The sequence below is a fragment of the Nestor notabilis genome, unplaced genomic scaffold, assembly GCF_000696875.1.
Source record: "Nestor notabilis isolate BGI_N333 unplaced genomic scaffold, ASM69687v1 scaffold28775, whole genome shotgun sequence".
Taxonomy (NCBI): Eukaryota; Metazoa; Chordata; class Aves; order Psittaciformes; family Psittacidae; genus Nestor; species Nestor notabilis.
The window spans coordinates 1,445-15,531 of record NW_009930202.1 but is presented as its reverse complement, the minus strand read 5'-3'; the positions used below and the strand labels follow the sequence as shown (position 1 = coordinate 15,531).

The 14,087-nt window shown below is 41.9% G+C and overlaps 1 protein-coding gene across 1 annotated transcript; it reads left to right on the top strand.

Moving 5' to 3' along the window:
- Positions 1-745: 745 nt before the first annotated feature.
- Positions 746-10,932, top strand: NFU1 (NFU1 iron-sulfur cluster scaffold). The gene is made up of 7 exons (XM_010015305.1): positions 746-846; positions 3,557-3,692; positions 5,855-5,921; positions 6,756-6,870; positions 7,779-7,842; positions 9,945-10,119; positions 10,885-10,932. The coding sequence occupies exons 1-7, from the start codon at positions 750-752 to the stop codon at positions 10,930-10,932; spliced, it is 702 nt and encodes a 233-aa protein (XP_010013607.1). The 5' UTR covers positions 746-749.
- The last annotated feature ends 3,155 nt before the right edge of the window (positions 10,933-14,087 follow it).

The following is a 14,087-nucleotide window of genomic DNA, read 5'->3' as shown; positions in this document are numbered from 1 at the left end:
TCCATCTGAGCAGAGGACACCACCCCTGTTGTGGTTGCTAATGGCCAGTATGGCTGTTTTGGCTCCATGGCTAGAATGGAGCAGGGCCTCTTTTTAACTGGCCTGGTTTAATTCTGGAGCAGTACTTGTACAGGAGTGTACATAGAGGTGGACAGGGGTGAGGTGTGGCTTGGTGTGTGTAGCTAAAGAGGGGCTTTATCTTTTATTCAAGTGTCCTGCTATATTATGGCAATTGTTTGTGTAGCAATTGCATTAACTTTTTAGCTTGTCTTTTACCTTCTGAGAGTCCCATAGGAGACCCTTATCTTTGACCAGCTAAACCCACAGGGTGCAGGATTAAATTCTGGCCTTGATTTAGCCTCAGGTGCTTGGGGCTGGGTTCATCTCGGCTGTCTGTAAACTTCTGAAAATCAGGTATTTAGTCCAAGCTACATTTCTAGGCACTGGCTACTACCAAGAAGATGACAGAGGGTTTCTTTAGTGTGATTTATCATCTTCTGTCACAAGTAAGCAGGGTGATTTGCCTGTCTTTAGTGACTGAAAGAGTCTGAATTGATGTTTTAGGTGGCTAAAACTTGAGAGCTATGTCTCTGTGATCCAGCCTCCTACATTACCCAAGAGGTTTAAGGCTGGTGAGCATCTTGCTGACTTCTGGGGTTGCAGAAGCATGTGAAACTCTTTCTGTGGGGTAGTGCAAACTTGCAATTTGGAAATTGTCAGTAAAATTCTTTTTCTCTAGGTTCTCTCGTATGATGGTAAAAGATCATAATTTGACATCTCAACAGTGTTTCCACCAACTTGTGCAAAAGAAACCATTTCTTCCACCTGCAGTGTGGCATAATGCAGGTAAATACAACTTAAAAATGAAGAGATGAATGTACTGTGGGTTTGTGTCTTGTGGCAGTAATGAAAGTTTGGTATTCCTTCTGAAAGCTGAGTGGTGTAACATTTCCTAGGTGGCTTTTAATGCAGTTTTAGTGCATTTGGAGCTTGGAGAGGTTTGGATGGCTCGTTTTGTGCTTGATTATGCATCTTTGTTCTATGTCATTCAGCTGCCAAGGCTTACGAGGGGCTTTGTTAGTGCAAAATATTTGGGCTTTAGCTGCACTTCTTAATTCCTAAGTGTAAATGTATTTGTTGTGAAAGACTTTGTGTTGCCTTCTGTCCAGCTTCAGCTCCTGAGCTCTGCCAGATAAAACTGCTCACTGTCCAGCTAGAACCTGGCAAGGATGGAGGCAGAGCTTTTCATTCCTAAACCTGCAATACTTTCTTGTTTAATTTCCCCCCTCTTGAACATGCATTCACGTGTGGTGCTTTAATGGCATGCTTCAGGAAAATTGTCTGCAGCCTGGTGTTACCCTGAAAAAGCAATGTTTCAGATTGGCTTTGCTGTACTTGCCATTTTTGGGGACAGGGTGTGATGCTCCGAAAAATTAAAAATAATCTGAAATTTGCAGTGCAGAAAAACATTGGGTTTGCACCTGCCTGAGGGATTTAACAACTGATCTCTAATGCTGCAGTAGACAGAGTGTAAGGCATTCTGCAGGTGCTGTTGCATGGCATTAGTCACGAGTGGAAGTCTTATTTAAATAAGTCTGCTCAGGCAGAAGGTTCTTTTTAATTTTGATTTCAGACAAGTCCTGTCTTACCTGCTCCAGCACCATTTTTCCTTTTGCAGTTTTACTCAACAGGCAGACTCTGACAAGTAGATGTAGTATTTTTACCTGCTTCTGCAAGCATCCTGCTAACAGTGGCCTCTGTTTGGTGTCTTCCTTCTTACCTTGAGCTCATGAAACCAGATGCATGCACGGGCATATACCCAGTGTTCCACGGAGGGTTGAAAGAAGCACCATAGATGTTTGCTGTAAATGCAGGCTATGGAATAATAAATTCCAAATGAGTTATTTTCACAGCTGTGCAAAGAACTCTCCAGGTTGATTCATGATTGAAAAACCTGGTCTTAGGAAGGCAGATCCTCAACTGCAGAAGTCACTTCTAACTACAGAGGCTCCCCACACAGACACCTTTTCTGAAAGCTGATGCAGCCATTTGTGTTTCGGGCTGTTAGAGCTGGTAGATGGATAATGTGATCCATTGCTTTCAAAAACTGGGCACTATACTCAGTTTACACCATGCAAATCCCCCATTGCTGGTCATTTGTAAACTACACTTTTACACCGGATGTGATTTTGGATGCCAGCTGGGTTTGGAAGATGAGTAGTTCTTCCATCCCTGTGGATAAAGCTGGCTGGTTGCTTGCTCCATTGGGATGTTGCATGTTAAAACTAAGAACATCTGTGCTTAGTCTGGCTAGCTAGAAAATGTGTGTGCTTTGCCATTGTGCATGTTGAAGTCAAATGGCTTGTTACCATGACAGACACATGCATTAACATTTTGGCAATTTAGAAGTAGTGTCATTTGCCGTCTAATACTAAAGAGTCGTGAGCAAAATAGCACTTGGTAAAAATGAAAATGTCATCTCTTTTTGCTGCTCTAAATCCCCGCTGCATGTTTTTTGAGTTCTGTGAGTTTGTTTCTCAACTATAATTTGTTTACAGATGTTAGTTCCTCGAGATCTTTTGGCCTAAAATGCGTTTTTATTCCCTGGATGTTTGTATATCGTTGTGTTCTTTGATGTGCAGGGAGAGTTAGGAAGGAGGAGAACTAGAAAGAATTAGAAGGCGGGTGTTCAGTTTCAGTGGGACATCACGAATATGCTGTGTGGACACGTCTGCAGGAAAATACACTATTAAATGTACCCCATTAAATGCAGAGTATTAACTTTCAGTCAAGACCAGGTTATTTACATTCTGCTAGTGAAAGACAGACCCACTCCACAAAAGGAACTTCAGTAAAATTTATCTTTTAAACATCTTTGCCAGTGAATTGTAAGTAATTTTATGTTGAGTTGTTTGGTCAGTTCAGTTTCTGGAGGATAAGTGATAGCTTAGAGTAGTTTTTCACTCTGGAAAGTAGAAGCAGGGAGTGGTTCACTGTAACTGTTGTTGCACGTGGTTTTCTTTTTTGTAGTGCTGAAAAATGAGATGAAACCCAAACCCCATAAATCATATGTATCTCCAAGAGAGGGTTTATAAAACTGACTATGGTTTCAAGAGGAAATGATAATGCTGGAAGAGGGACTGATCAGCATTCGAGCACCATAAAATTAAGAAACCTGAACACAGCAGATGTGAAGGTTGTGTCTCTTGGCCTTCAGTAGAAAGGGAGGATGGGACTGGCCTCCTGCTGTTGCAGTAGGATGTTTTTTAGTAAATAAAAAGCTAGCAAAAGGAGCAAAGACAAAGCTTTCATTTATCATCTTGTTTGCTGTGAGATGATGTTCCTGTGTTTATCAGTCTTTGTCTGAAAGCTTTTGTGGAACCCACTGTGGTGTTCTTCAAAGTATCACTGCTGCTGTTTGCTATAGCACAGCCATCACCCTCAGCTTGGCTTCCTGAAGAATCAGGGTCCTTGATTTCATTTAAGCTACTTAGGTTTGATTACCCTGTTTTTCTTCTTTCTGTTTTTTGTTTTGTTTGTTTGCTTTAAATTCCAGTAAGGGGGATGTTTATTCAAACTCAGGACACACCAAATCCAAACAGTTTGAAGTTTATTCCTGGGAAGGAAGTGCTGGGGTCGAGGACTATGGAGTTTTCCACACCAGCTGCAGCGTTTTGCTCACCTTTAGCAAGGTATTATTAAATTTGTCTCGGGGGGGGGATCTGTATGGGCTGTGTGGTGACAACTGATGTTTTAAGCACATTCTGCTCCTTATAGTTGGGAGCAGCTTGGTTGGATTTCAGTTTTTAATGCTGCTTGCCTTGTGCATAGGATTGAAGCTGGGAGGACTGTTGTTACTAAAGTAGTCCTTCCCTGTGTCCGTACTCCCCATGGCTGTATCATCATGCTCTAGTTCATGCAACTGGATTGAGTGGTATCATAAATCAGCATTCTTGAACAGTGAGACCTCTGGCCCTGAGTTCACAAAATCATTCCCATCAGAACACTCTTAATTCAAGTAGTTGCTTGGAAATCACACAGCTTCTCGCAGTTGGGAAAAAGATCCTCACAAGTCTCTCTGGAAATACTTGGAAGCATCCCATTTGCATCATTGCTTTCACATTTGCCTCTGAAAAGAACCTTTATCCATTATATGGGTGGAAGGGCTTCAGTATGAGCAGGAGACCCAGAGATGCTGCAGTAGGTTACCTCTGGAGATCTTAGTTTAAGTCATCTTTGTGTATGTTTGAAGAATTATATGTAAAAGTAGAAGCTGTTTCACATGACACTCTCCAGGAACTGTAGAGTTATCAAACATGCAGCTCTGATGTTCCCAGCTCTGTAGAGTTGTTTGTGCAAAAGGATCTTTATGAGCAAAGCTCTGCTAATCAAAGAAATACCATGTGCAAGGGGTGTGAGGACATCACAATGTGTTGATGAGATGCTGAAGCTGTAGGATGTGATAATGCCAAAGTGCATCAGGCTGTAGAGTGCAATTCACTGTCAGAAAGGAGCTTTTTGTTGTCATCTATCTGCAAATAGATGTTTTCATTAAAGAAGATGTATGTGGTAGAATGTGTACCCTGGCAAACCAGCTTGCTTATGTGTATCATGCAGGTTAATGGAGAAAAACTGTCTATATCCTTAAACCCCAGATTATGGGTTTTGTAAATGGAATACTTATTTATTTTAAAGGGCAATATTAATTTTCCAAGGAAGTATTAAAAGCTTCCTGAAGGAGATGAAGTGGGGAGTACTATTTTGGTTGATCCAGGTTGGTTTGGTGCACTTGCATAAAGTCATAGTTTGAGTAAAATGCAGTTGGTTTAGTGATATAAAAGCCCAGAACACGTGTAACTGTTTCATGTGTAGAAATGCTTTCAGATGGCTATTGTGAAATCTTTTCATCATGCATACTTTTGTGATGAGATTTCCAATTCTTTCATTGTATTTTTGATGTTTTACAGGAGATTCCACTCCCCCCACCCCCCTCAGATTACAAAATCATTCTTACAGCCTTATTCCATATTTACCTCTGCGTGCTTCCTACTTTTAGTGCTTTTTTAAATTACTATTTATTTATTTCCCTTTTCAGGGGTAGCATCATTTATTTATTTTGTGGATGAATTTGTTGGGGTTTATTTAACCATCTGTGGAGATTGGTTTTTGCATTCTCATTCTGCTTTTTGTACTTAATCGTCAAACATCTGCGCTTGCCTCTCATCTAAGCTCTTGTGTTGCTTTGGCTGTGTGCTAATTTACCACCTGGTTGTTGGGTGCTCTATGGGGCCCTCTCAAGCAATTGAATATGAATTTTAAGCCTTTAGTAGCTAAAATGACTAAAACTATTGAAGATTGCTCACAAAGTGAGTTGGGTGTTTAAGCCTTGTGGACTGCTTGGCACTAATCCTTTTATTTAATGGCAGCAGAATTGAAGGGAGCTTTTATTGAGCTCAGTTACTTTGAATAACTTTAATCTCTGGACCATGCCTTATATTTGCACTAGTCCTCCCTGAAACAATAGGTACCTACATGGTTTGATGCTGAACAAACAGCTTTTGATACAGAATATGATTTTGAATTCAAAGAACTGTAGAGAGAGTAGCACGGATCTTATGAAAAGTCCTCTAAGAGATGTGTTCAATCTTACTCCATACACTGGTTCACAGCAGGATCTCCTGGCTCTTACTAAGCTGCAGGTGAAGTAACTGTGTATTTCTCCTAATGGCTCTGGTTTTAGTGCTAATTTTTGTCTGGAGGTATATTCTAGAAGATTTTTTCTCTGACAGATTAAGTAAATCTTCAGGTGTTTGCCTGAAATGTGTGTTGTTTTGGTATTTTGTTTTCTTAACAGACAGTTATTCAAAGTTGAAGGTGTTAAAAGTGTTTTCTTCGGACCAGACTTCATCACAATCACCAAGGTAAGCAGAGCAGAGATTCAGATCTGCTGAAAGATGAGCTGATATCCAGCTGTCTAATAACTGGCCATAGAGAAGATCCAGTCAGATTCTTGGGTGTGTGTCGTGAAGGCATCAGAGGCAATATTCACAAGCAGCATAAAGGGATTTGCCTTTAATATAAAAGCAAAAAAACATGGTAACATGTGTACGAGCACTGGATTAGGTTGCCTAAAGCTGTAGATTCCTTGATCTTGGAAATGATCAGCATGAGGCTCTGTGCTGTATGTGCAGCTTGGAAGCTGGCTCTGTGTCAGGCAGGAATTGGGACTGGATGACCTCCACAAGGCTTCCAAGTGAGTGGCGTTGTGACGGGGATGGAGTCCATGCTCGCTGTGTTTACCCAAGGTGTGGAGCTCATGTCAGCAGAGCTAAGGTGGTGGTAGTAACCATGCAGGTATCCTCTCACTGTGTGTGAAGAGCACAGGCCAAGTCAGGGAATGATAATTTGGCTTCAAATGGGGCCAAACAATCTCAAGTCTCTGAAACGGTTGGGTAAAAATACGTGTTAAATAATGTATTTAGGAGACTTTTAGCTCTTTAGCTAATGCTTTAATAGCACTTGGCTTGCAAACAAGGAAACTTTTCTATTGACCATTATAAATTGAGTCTTGCTGAACTTTTTTGGCAAAGCTGGACCTGGACCTGACAAAACTATGAAATCAAATCCATGCATTGAATGTGAGAGCCCATTATGATGTTTTTAACATAAGAAGAATCTCTGCCTAATTTAATATTAGGAGGCAGACACTCTGGTTTTATTCTTTTTTTCTTTCTTTCTTCTCCTGATTCTCACAGGAGAGTGAAGACCTGGATTGGAACTTACTCAAACCAGATATTTATGCAACTATAATGGATTTCTTTGCCTCTGGCTTACCTGTAGTGACAGACGAGGCACCTAGGACAGATACAGGTAAATCAAACTCCTCAGGAAGAGGCCAGTATCTGGCTTTGGGTTTAGTTTATGTGACATCCAGCAGAGCTTCTGCTTGTTCCTCAGATATACTTCCTATGTGTGAAATACTTCTGAGAGTACTGAGGCTTTAGAAAGCTGGGGGGGGGGTTGTGGCATATCCTTCTTGTATGGGCACCTACAAAGGGTTTTACTTCCCTCCTTAAATCAAGAAGAGTGCTCAAGCTTAATGGTAGGTTTATGGTCTCTAATGAACAAGAAATTGTAAGAAGTCTTTTCCAAACTGTAATGAAAGTAACTGAAACTAACTTAATATTTAGCTCGGGGGCAGTATTTTGCTATTTATTTCCTCATTTGCAACTTAACAACTTTAACAATTTTTCCAGTGTTTTAAGGAAGGTTTTGGCTATTGAATTCCTCTCTTATGCCTGGATTTAATTTCAATATTCACGTAGGCTTTATTGTATTTGGAAAAGTTGTCTTAAAAATGCTTCTGTGAGACTAACACTGAGCTCAAAATTGCATCCAGAACTCCTAAACCCAGGCATGGTCATAATTCTTCTCCTGCTTTGGTTTTTTTGGTGCTAAAACCTTCTTAGGACCCTGCCTTGATCTGTGAATCCTTACTGAATGTTAGTTGTTACTTCCTTTAAAAGGTGGGACTGCTGTTGTCTGTTAAGGCCTTTGCCTGCTGAGAACTCTGAACTGATACTGGTTTTTGTTGGGGGAAGCCTGGGATGTAAAACAGGACAATGCAGAAGGAGATGCTCTGAATTGAGACTTCTACCTTCTGGTTTCAGTCACCTCAGTGATGTTTTTATGCTCTTCCATTCTGCCATTATGGATGTACAGGGTTAGTATCAGAATTCTCTCCCAAGTTCTGATTTGCACTTTTTGCCTTTCCCAAGGTGCATCAGAAGATGATGATGAAGTTGTACTGATGATTAAAGAACTGCTGGATACAAGGATAAGGTAAACTGGGAACACTACTCTGAGATGGAGTGAGATAGTCTTGGGGGTGGATTTATTTAGGGAACAATGTGTTTTTCTTTGGGTATGTGTGATTTCATGGTCCAGTATCCAGTGGGGGGTGTTAAAGTGCAAAACTGGCCAGAGTTGAGAGTGCTGTTTCCTCTCATTAAAAACTCTCTGTCTAATTTCCCTGTTTAAGCAAATTACGTGTGGAACAGAGTCCTTATTGCTGAATGATTTTAGAACAGTGTATAACCTTACCCTCCATAATGCATTTGAGCAGGTCCATTGGGTTAACCTGGCTACTTTTAAACAGTGAAAACAACACAATCTTTCTGTCAATCTGTCTTAATTGTACTTGTCCTTCCCTTGCAAGTATTCCAAACTAGTTTATACTCTTGTATAATACTCTAAAGGAGAATTTACTAGTGTTTTTTCCCCTCACTGTCTGGGCTTCAATTGATTTTTGTCCTTGCATTCTGCTGCAGTTTTGTTGGTGTTTTAACAAGCCTTGAATTTAGAAACTGGTGGTAACTAATGAAGTCTCAGGAGTGGTTGTGGATCATGATGTGTACCTGAAGGGTGGTTTTATGCTCATTAATTGCCTTCCAAAGCAAACTGAAAGGAATAAGCAACTTGACAGTTTAGATGCAGGGGAAAATGTCTGATGTGGGTCAGAATCGTGGAATTCAGTTTAATTTTTCCAGAAGTTATGACAAACTTGGGCTTTTTATTTAGTTCTGCTGCATTTTAAAGTGGTTGTCTCACAGCTGACACATGGTACTGGTTGATGTTCCTGAAAGGAAAGAGGGGAAAGGAATAAGCTGGAACCCTTTTCCCAAACATATTTACTAAGTGTTGAAACATGTATCCCAAGTATACTGTAGTATAAAGCCTCGTTCAGGAGGCCCTGCTCCTGCTGGGTATGTGCTTGGTTAAGCTCCCTCAGGTATGTTAGGCCTTGATCTCCTCTTTCATAATGGTCGCAGGATTTCTGCCCAAATTTCTGCTTTTTCCCCACCTTTTGCTTTCACTTCCTTCCCCCTGTCCCCTCGGTGGGCCAAGGTGTTGATGAGAGAGAGCATTGGCAGTAGTGTCTCTTACTTCATTCGAGAGCAGGATAGTTTACAGAAGCTATATATACACCAGTGGTACACACAAAGCATTTATTATTTAGTTGATCAATAATACGTGCAAAGAAGTTGTCAGGGAGTGCAGGATGGAGGGAATGTAGCTCTGAAAGGTCCTGTGGTGTGTTAAAACCCCCTAATTTCAAGTGAGAAAAAAGGAATTTTTAGTCACATTCTTTGGCTTTCTGGAACAGAGATCATTTCTGTGGCGAGTTGTTAAGAAATGTGTAGATGTGTGGATGATTCTCTTAGGAGTGTAGCTCTCAAAGAGTGACTTTGGAAAGCAGCAGAAAGAGCTGCTGTTAGAGTAACCTGATGGTTTTAGCTTGGTCTGGAGAACTGTTCCTGTGGGGATACAGTTACAGTGCTGGGCATTTGTGGCTTGCAAGAGGAGCCCAGGCTGCAGAATACTAATGGTACTGGGATGTGATCTCAGATGCTGGTTTCTTTATCTGCTAGCAGGATTAAGCTTTCCTAGTTGGGAGTTTTTTCCTGTCCTGTGTACACTCTGGTGAATGGTGGATTTATTTATGGAGTCACTTACGGACTTCTTATCACTGTCCCTGCTCAGGTAACAGATGCACATACATGGTGTGATAGGACACACCCCTGTTGTATTTGGCACATAACAGCATTACGTGTGGGGAAGGGCCTCAAGACAAACCCATATGTCCATGCAGGCTGAACTGAGCTCTGCTCTGAGGTGCTTGCCCTCACCCCTAGAATTTCAGTGATTCCTTTGTATGCTGCTGCAGATATGTTTTGCTTAATGTCTTGTGGTAAAACAGCAGTCAGAATCCATCAAAGTATGAGTTGTTGGACATTTGAATCAGGTGGTTTTAGCGAAAAAGGGCTTCAGTTCCTCTGTCCTGCCAGTTCTTTGTGTGTGTTAAATTTAGCTTTACTAAAGATTTCTGGAAGGAAACATACTTCAGCTATACTTGTTTTAAATTGAGTATCATGTTCCACCAGGCCGACAGTGCAAGAAGATGGTGGTGATGTTATTTATAAAGGCTTTGAGGATGGGATTGTGCAGCTGAAGTTGCAGGGTTCGTGTACCAGCTGTCCCAGTTCCATCATCACCCTCAAGAACGGGATACAGAACATGCTCCAGTTCTACATCCCTGAAGTAGAAGGCGTGGAACAGGTGGGTTGGTCAGAGGTAATAGCTGTGTGCTTTCAAATGGAAAAGGTCTTTGTCCCTTTCCAGCATGGACAGGTTGGCAGTTTAAGCAGAAGTAGGGGATTTGTAGATGCAGTTTTTCCCAGTCAGAAGCTTTATCTTAGCTAAAGATCCAGAACTCTGCAGTGTCCCGTAAACTCCGACTACCAACATGTGCTGGGAACTTGTTGGAGCAAATCCAGAGGAGGCCACAAGGATGCTCAGGGGCTGGAGCAGCTCCCGTATGGAGCCAGGCTGAGAACATTGGCCCTGTTGAGCCTGGAGAAGAGAAGCTGCTGGAGACCTCAGAGCAGCTTCCAGTGTCTGAAGGGGGCTACAGGGATGCTGGAGAGGGACCTTCATCAGGGACTGGAGCAACAGGACACAGGGTGATAGGTTCAAACTGAAATAGGGGAAGTTTAAGTTGGAGATAAGGCAGAAGTTCTTCCCTATGAGGGAAGACTCAGAGTCTTTTGCTTTCTCATTAAAATCTAATACCTTGTAGTGATTGTTCTGGTGGCCTCTGGAATAACTTCACCAGCTCCTATTACTTCAGCCGCATTTCCTCCTGGTGTTATTGATAGCAAGTGTTTCTTACCTTCTCCATGTGACCATTGTCCTTCAGTGGAGTAGAATAACTGCTGTTCCCCTTGGGTCCAGCAAGGATTTAGTGTAATAAATTCTCTATGCAATCTGACAGGACTGAGAGTTTAAGCTGTTTACCTAAACTGCTTCTGGATTTGATTTCAGGTTGTTGACGACGATGATGACGTGGAGAAAGAAGCAAATTCTACTTGAGCTGGCTTCCTCTGTGGCCAAATAAGTATTTACCTCTTGGTGTACATAAACTATCCTTGTGCTGAGGAACAACCAAGTTTGCCTTTTGCTTCACTCTTACATCTGTGAAAATGTATCATCAGTGTAAGCAGTTTGTCTACTAAGTTATTAAATGCCCTGCATTCAAAAAAGAAACCTTTTGCTCTACTTTGCACTATGTCTTAAGCAAGAAATGATAGGCTTTTAAAATGATGTGTCTCTCCTATGTTCTTTCATATAAAAATCAAGAGTGAAAGAGGCCAAAGTAAAGTTTCTTGCCTGTTTTTTTGTGCAATAGAAATATTATATGTTTATTCCCCCAAACCTCCTTATGGGGCTCACCGGGGCTGACTGCCCTTGCTCTGTAACTGGGGAATTCAGGAATGTTCCTTTTAACCAGTCTTGTTAAAAAGCTTTTCATAGGATTTTTGTGTGTATGAAAAATTAACCCAGAACCTCAACTGTTTGTTCTAGAGGATGTAATGTTGCCATCACTTGTGGAAAGTTACATACTCGCTCACTACCACTGTGCAAATAGCAACAGGCAGAAAAAATGTGAGTGTTTTGTTATAAAAATTGTATCTTTTAAAGTAAATGTTAGATGATCATGATCCTTATCAGGTTTAGTTAGTGGAGAGACTAATTAGCTTATTTAGCAGTAAAATTGTTCAGCCACCATTAGTGGTCTGTTTAAACTTGCAAAAGATGGTTTCTTAACATAATACTCCAACATCAAGATGAATGTGTGGTGCTTAAGGGCACAAATTACATTTGTAGGCTAGCAAAGAAAACGAACGTGTTTACCTCTGCCATATCCTGTTCGCTCCTTCTGCAGTGCCAGAGAGTGCAGCATGTGTGTAATTTGGCTTCCCTGGCTGAGCAAGCGAAGACGTGGCACAGCAAAACATGTTCTGCTTTTAGAGATTATGGGAAGAGAAGTATTTATTGTTCTGCAATGGAAATACGTAAACTGGGCTTTGCAAATACCTCTGTTTACTTGAGTGTGTAGGACTTAATTTCTTCCTGGTGCCTGGCTTTACCAGGTGGCTTTGCTATGGAGGTACTGCTTCTTCTCTCTGCTGCCACAGTCGAGTTTGCAGTTGTTATGTGGCTTCTGGTTATAGTCATTCCCTGGGTGCAAGCTTCCAGGGTGTTCCCCTCTTTCACTCCTTGCCAGTCTAATTCCACTGAGTCCCTAATCAGGATCAGTTTGTCAGTGGAGAAACTTTACTGTAGTGTGCAGATAAGCTTATGCTAGCCTGAAACTTCATAGAATCATGGAATGGTTTGGGTTGGAAAGAACTTTTAAGATGATCCAGCTCCAACCCCCTGCCCCGGGCAGGGACACCTTCCACTAGAGCAGGTTGCTCCAAGCCCCTGTGTCCAACCTGCCCTTGAACACTGCCAGGGATGGGGCAGCCACAGCTTCTCTGGGCACCCTGTGCCAGCGCCTCAGCACCCTCGCAGGGAAGAGCTTCTTCCTTGTATCTAACCATAAACTTCATATTACTTGTTCAAAACTTGAAAATAAAGACTTTAGCAAAATATTTCTCCAGCTTTCATGGGGAGTGATAACCTACTGTCACTGACATTACCCACTCATGATTTGACAAGTGGTTTGAAATCACCACGTTTTCTTTACCCTGTTATGAAGCAACACAGTGCCTGATGCTGCAAGTATATTAATGACAAAATTCCCCTCGAGGCAGGCTCAGATTACCCAAAAGAGAGCTTGTGCAAACGTTATTGCCACGTTCTTTGTCAGCAAACCATAGAACAGCGAGTAATGTTTCTGGATTCTCAAAAATACAGCTTTTGAGGCCTAATTTGTCGATTTAATGCACTATCTAAGCCAAAACTTAAACAGAAAAGTAGCTGGTTTGTGTGTTAAATAAAACCTAGCTCTTAAAGATGTGGTCTGTATTCTGTAATTAAGCAGTACTAATCTCCTCCAGTTACAGTAAGGATCCAGTTCTGCCACTGTCGTTGTATTTCCAGTCTTGTTTTTGATTAGATTTGTACAGATAGGACCAGATGAAGCCTGTGTATAATGAGGCTGAAGATTAAGCATCTTGTGATCTTGAGACTGAAGAGCTTCCATGTCCAGCGTCTATCCTGTGTGTCCTCAAGCTCTGTTGTGGAGAGAAAAGCACGTAATGCTCACATCCCATCCTCTTATCTGTTCAGTCCCCTCAAATAAGCTCTTCAGGGCAGCAGTTGTGTTTCTACAGCAAAAAGCAATAGGGAAGTTCTCCAAGTCTGGGCAAACGAAAGCAGAGGGAGGGGCTTAAGTTCCAATTCTTACCTGTGGAACAAACCAAACCCCAACTGTGTTCACAGCATGTTAATCATGCTCTAATGCTACAAACCATAAGCTCTAATACTGCAGGAGCACAGTGTGAATCATCCTGAATCCCAAGGAGTTTCCGCGTCAACCTCCCAAGCTCTGGAACAGCTTAGTCATGGAAGGATTCTCTGTTAGGGAGACGTGTTCTGTCTCCTCTGCTCACCCAAAAAACCTTCCCCATTCACAGACACCAAGGCAAACAGGGGAATATTGGAATGACATCAGTGGTTTAGCTTAAGTGTCCTCTGTGGACGGGCATATAACAGGATGTTCTTGCAGCCCTAACACAGAAAGGGCACTTTAAGCTGTGCTTTAACGCTCAGGTCAGCAAGGGGGAAGTTCTATAAAATGCAGTCAGTCAGAACATTTAAAATAGTAATGACTGTCTGAAATTATTCTGGTGGGCTTTAAAGGGGAAAAAAAGAGTACTTTGGTATTTCTGCTGTGGCTTAGATAAGTGCAAAACTACAGTCAGCCTTTCAGCCTGTCTGGTTTTCACTCACGTGGCACAGACCAAATCCACTCCTGTCTCCGGAGTGGATTCTAGCACTCTCTCTTGCAGAAAGAGATGATGACAGCTATCTAAACTCATCGTCTTCAAACTGTTTGCAGGTGGACATGTGCTTTTTGTCAGGAAGTGACTCATTCTGTGCTCCTAGGAGGGAGGATTTAGCCTGTGTGTCTGTAAGGCAGACTTCTGGTGATGCTGCTGTGCACGGTGTGAAGCACCCACAGCCCCGGCCTTCACTGAGAGCAGCTGTGGAACAGGTACTTCCAACCTGGTAGCAGG